General features: G+C 35.7%; 2 protein-coding genes across 2 annotated transcripts in view; one reads left to right on the forward strand and one right to left on the reverse strand.

Annotated features, from left to right (window-relative positions):
- Window positions 1–584: 584 nt before the first annotated feature.
- On the forward strand, window positions 585–2049 carry HELRODRAFT_160660 (hypothetical protein; the record flags this gene model as incomplete). Its single annotated transcript, XM_009017606.1, has 4 exons — window positions 585–718; window positions 1342–1393; window positions 1501–1687; window positions 2015–2049. The coding sequence occupies 4 exons, from the start codon at window positions 585–587 to the stop codon at window positions 2047–2049; spliced, it is 408 nt and encodes a 135-aa protein (XP_009015854.1).
- Window positions 2050–2162: 113 nt separating this feature from the next.
- HELRODRAFT_188369 (hypothetical protein) overlaps window positions 2163–4833 on the reverse strand; it is a gene marked incomplete at its 3' end in the record, with an annotated part of 2720 nt that continues 49 nt past the window's right edge. Inside the window, exons 1-2 of the mRNA XM_009017607.1 lie at window positions 4235–4833; window positions 2163–3881 (exon numbers count right to left, since the gene is read on the reverse strand). The exon at window positions 4235–4833 is cut by the window's right edge and continues 49 nt beyond it. Of these exons, the coding sequence (XP_009015855.1) occupies window positions 2163–3881; window positions 4235–4369 (1854 nt within the window). The 5' untranslated portion in view covers window positions 4370–4833. The remainder of the gene's footprint in view (window positions 3882–4234) is intronic.

Consider the following 4833-nt stretch of genomic DNA (forward strand, 5'->3'; position numbering starts at 1 on the left):
CCAAAATCCATTACACTACATTTAAATACAAGTTACCAAAAGCACATTAACAAACATCAAAGTTGCAAACAGATAAATAAAATCACACAAATTTGGAAAAAATAATTGCATACGCTAGAAATTAAATACTTGTGAGCATAATAAGATGGCTAGGCGAGTGAGTAACTGATGTTCTTACCCTCAGAAAAATTTATTTAAAATTATCTACACAAGAGCAATTATGGTTTGTGGCAATATTATATTATTTTAAATTATTTGTTATCTGTTTTTCAATTTCAACCGCTTTGATGTTCAGTTTGTAATTGTGAGAAAATCAAAATTGCCACATTGAAACAATTACTTCAAGATTAATAATACTAGTACTAAGAATACCGATGAATATATAAATTTAATTGAAGCTAAAACATAAAAAATAATAGTTATTCTTTTATTTTGGTCAAAGTTTTTGGGCTTAAAAATGTAAATGCCGCAAAAATTACGTTTGAAAAATTGTGGTACAACAATAGACCAAAAGGTCTATTACACTCTTCAAAGGTTAAGAGAAGTCAGCCACACTCAAACATCTCATGAATATATGCTAAACGATGCATGACACATTGAAGCATGTGGTAAACGAAGATCTTCTTGATGTATTCGAACTCGGTGACTGCACGCTCTGCGAAACATCACCAGGCGATCATAACTCCTTTGAACACCAGGCAGCCCAAACAATCCAAAAGTCAGTTTGAGTAAATAAGAACATAACAATTTAGTTTCAATTTTGTGTTAATGCAAAATTGGTACCTTAACACGTGTCTTGTGACAATTATAATCATTTGCATAATTACGTTAGGTCTGACTATTTTCGTGCGAGATTATTATTGCCGACCACAAGTTGCTGAGCTGTTTGTTGAAGGAAGAAAGTAAGTATGTTTCAATGTTTTGGCAACATTTCATGTGATTGGTGAATAATAAAGGAAATCTAAATTGAATATCGTGCAAGGTTAATTTGCAAATTGATTTTCATTAGAAATGTCGTAATTGTTCATCTTCGTCATTAACCAAAATGATCATTTCTTCTTTCGTTCAATTAATCTTGCAATTATAAATCGGCTTCCATCATATGCTTTCATAATTTCTCAAAGTTATTTAAATGTTTTTTATTTTAACGAAAAAAACAAAACATATAGGTACATACAACAGACGACAGAATTATTCATGCAAAGTAAATCATCGGAGATTTATCTTACAAATTTCTAAATGCGAAACTTAGGCATTTTGTCTTAAGATCCTCTACACTTTTAATCATGTTAAAAGTTAATTCATATGTTGAATCCATAGTTTGTTAACCTTGAACAACAGGGCTATAAATTTTAAAACTTTGCTTTTATCTCTCTCTAGATTTGGTTACGAGGTATTTTTTTTACAAAAATTTATAAAATAAAATAATGGTAGACATCGATTCAGAATAAAAAAAAGTTCACAAGTTGTCATTAAAGATTTTTTTAAATTTTTGACTAGGCAACTCTGACCAACAATAATTTTCTTCTTCATCTAGTCGGCATTGAACTTTTACATTGCAAAAATTTTAACACCTATATCGAGAAATATGACCCTACACGTGTGTGTACATGCAGAAGAATCATTGAATCATTACCGTTAAGCTTAAGAATGTTATTGTGTTTAGGACTGACCACTTTCGAACCAGGTGAGTAAGCTATAACAAGTAAGTGATGACGATGTTACCGTCTGAGCTAGCTAACTCGCGACGATGCAGTAAAAGAGAATTGCTTGTTTATGTCGACCGAAAATGTTGTTAATTATAACTTTAAACACTTGCAAATTTGTCGACTTTTGAAACAATAAAAAATTAAATGAGTTAATACTGCATATGCAGTAAAATATTTGAAAACATTAATGAGTTTGCCATACTTTGAAAATGACTCACTCTAAACGTACACATCCGTTCCGTGATAAACGAAACGGCAGAAAAAAATTGTTCACATCAAAACCAATCTAACCTCCATACTCTCAGTTCTTGGTGGCGCGCTTTTGTCATCGTCTGAGTAATGTCCTAGCAACAAAAATACAATTTGAATTAAATTGCTATAGTTGTAGACGGTCATTTCTGGTTTTAATAAATTTTCAGAAAAAATTATAAATTTATTAAAATGATGAAAATTCTACGCACTGTTAACAGATTCTTTACTTCCATTGTTCACGTCACCATTGACAATGCTGAGTATACCGCACATTCCTCTGACGTCATTTCGATGTGTGATGTCATTTCCTACTGAACCGTTATGATTGTTGCCATTGTTGTTTCTCAACATTTCCTCGAGACTTTCGATGTATTCTATGGCGTTGCGCAGGATCTCAACTTTGGCAAGCCGCTGGCTCGGATTTGGACAGGTTCGTCGCTTCAGCGTCTCGAAAGCCTCATTCACTCGTCGCAACCTACGGCGTTCACGCATCGTCGCCGCTTTACGTCTGTCTACCGCCATCGTTTTGCGTTTGCAAGCCTTACACGCCCAGAGCAAACATTTTCGATCGCCTCCTTCTGAGTTCAAACAAATCGGTTCAAAAGTGTGGCATGCGTGGTTCTCGCCATTTTTCAAAGTTGCGCTATCGTTGCCACTACTGAGCGGTCGGTTAGTGTCGCAGCTTGTGTCGTCGTCGTCGTCATCTGACAAGTCGCTGTCGTCATCCATGGTACTTGAGTTTCGTCTGTCGGTTTGTTGTCTGTTGTAACGAATTTGTTGTTGATGAATCTGTTGTTGATGTTGTTGAAACATTTGTTGTCGTTGTTGGCGTATTTGTTGCTGGATGGAGGTTTCCGATTGTGTTGCAGTTGTCAGTTTGGTGTATTGTGCTTTTGGACTTGATTCCAGGACATGCGGTGCTGTTGACGTTATCGATGTGGAGGAAGATGGAGGTGGGTGCTTGTTGTCGCCGTTGCTCACTTTTTCGTTTTTGCCTTTGTCGTCGGAAAACTGTTTATCTTCACGCAGTTGTTCCATGCTTTCATTTTGAGGCAGGGCGTTTGCGTGACTTCCAGTGGAAACTTTTTGTGCGGTGTTCGGTGCTGTTTTCTGCTTCTTATTTGGTGTTTGTTTCGACACCTTGCCGGTTTTAGCTGTATCAGTTTGCTTAGTTTTTAAAGGGTTTTGTCCTCCGTAGCTGCTAGCACTGTTGGATTTTGTAGACTGTTTATTATTTGCTTGTTGTTGTTGTTGATGGTGTTGTTGTTGTTGCTGCTGCTGTTGCTGATGTTGTTGTGGTTTTTGTTGTATTTGGTTGTTGAAAGTGTTTTCAAGAGAGTTGGCATATAGTTTGTTGTCATATGCATTGTAGGCCTTATAATCTAAACTCATATATGAGTGGGACTGCTGTTGTTGAAGTTGTTGCTGATGGTGATAATGTTGTTGCAGCTGGAGTTGATGATGATGATATAAGTAAGTGGCTGCTGTTGCATCCTTATCAAACTCCAAAGCGTTAACAATACTTTCACTGTCACCCGCGTTGTTGGTCACGTGGTTATCTGACGTAACGTTGTTGCTGCTGTTGTATGGGGGGTTGATCAATAAGGCTCCACCGTTGCTGAACCTTACATCTTCATAATCAACAACACCTCCATTCAGAGGGTAGGCGTTTCTGTAGAGTTCACCGACCGTCGCACTGAACCCACCAATCAAGTTCTCTTCGAACTGGTTGCAGTTGGAGTTGTTAATGAGAAGGTTGTTGGAAGCGTTGTAAAGGAAGGAGTGGCTGTCTGCTGTTAAGCTGGTTGGGAGGGATGTAAGAGTAACTGTTGTTGGTACTGAGGCAAGACTGTTTGTCTGCTGCTGCGGTTGCTGATGCTGCTGCTGTTGCAACATAGACAACCCATTTGAAAAACTTGTCTGCTGGTGCGCGAATAATTTATTTTCATGATTTCATAAAAATTTAACTTTCACTGTGATACAATACTTTCTTAGATTTCAATTTTTATTATGAAAACCTAATTACGTAATTTCATCTTAATTGGCGTGTAGAAGTTAATGCAATTCTAAGACAAAATGTATGAAATTTTAAGAGATAACTGAATTGCAATACTAACAAATTGCTTTATATTTTTAGCGTAGATTTCTGTATAAGTCTCATTTATGTATAACGTATCTACTGATATAACGGTTAACCACCATCACCAAATGATGTTTTGGACGTTAGTTATAACCAAAATTTGATTTTTCAAAATACAAAACTCAACACCAACCTGCAAAGTATTGTTGTTGTTGCTGTTGTTGTTTTGGAAGGCAGGCTCCTTCTCTACAAGACCAACGTTGTTAAACATGTAGCCGGGAAATGCATGCCCTGGCTCGTATCTGCAACTTCTCATGTCAGTCATCATTTTTTGCAGATCAAAATTATATCTATGTATCAAACACAATATTTACGTTGAGTTTAAAAGTGGCTTTACTACTGAAATTGTTTCCAAAACCGTCTGAAGTTTCTACTCATAAATTGCTGTTTGAAATATTAGAAAAATATTTAAATCATTTTTTTCATTTGTGTACGTTAAAAATTCAAATAAATGATTGCATCTCATGAGGAAGAAGACAATCAGCAGATTCAACAGAGATCATTAAAACTGCGTATACTCCAATAATTAAGAACTTTCGCAGAGTCTGTTGTTTTATGTATCATGCTTGTCCAGCAAAATGTCGTACCAAACATTAAGTCAAAAAGAACGTATTCGATAGAACCTTGGAATTAATGTTTGAAAATTTGAAAATGTTTATAGTTTTAAAACAGTGTTCAACTAAAATATGTAACGTAACAAAAGTTTCGTAATAAACATTTATAGAAATTCAA

The sequence above is a fragment of the Helobdella robusta genome (assembly GCF_000326865.2).
Source record: "Helobdella robusta unplaced genomic scaffold HELROscaffold_2, whole genome shotgun sequence".
In the NCBI taxonomy this organism is placed as follows: domain Eukaryota; kingdom Metazoa; phylum Annelida; class Clitellata; order Rhynchobdellida; family Glossiphoniidae; genus Helobdella; species Helobdella robusta.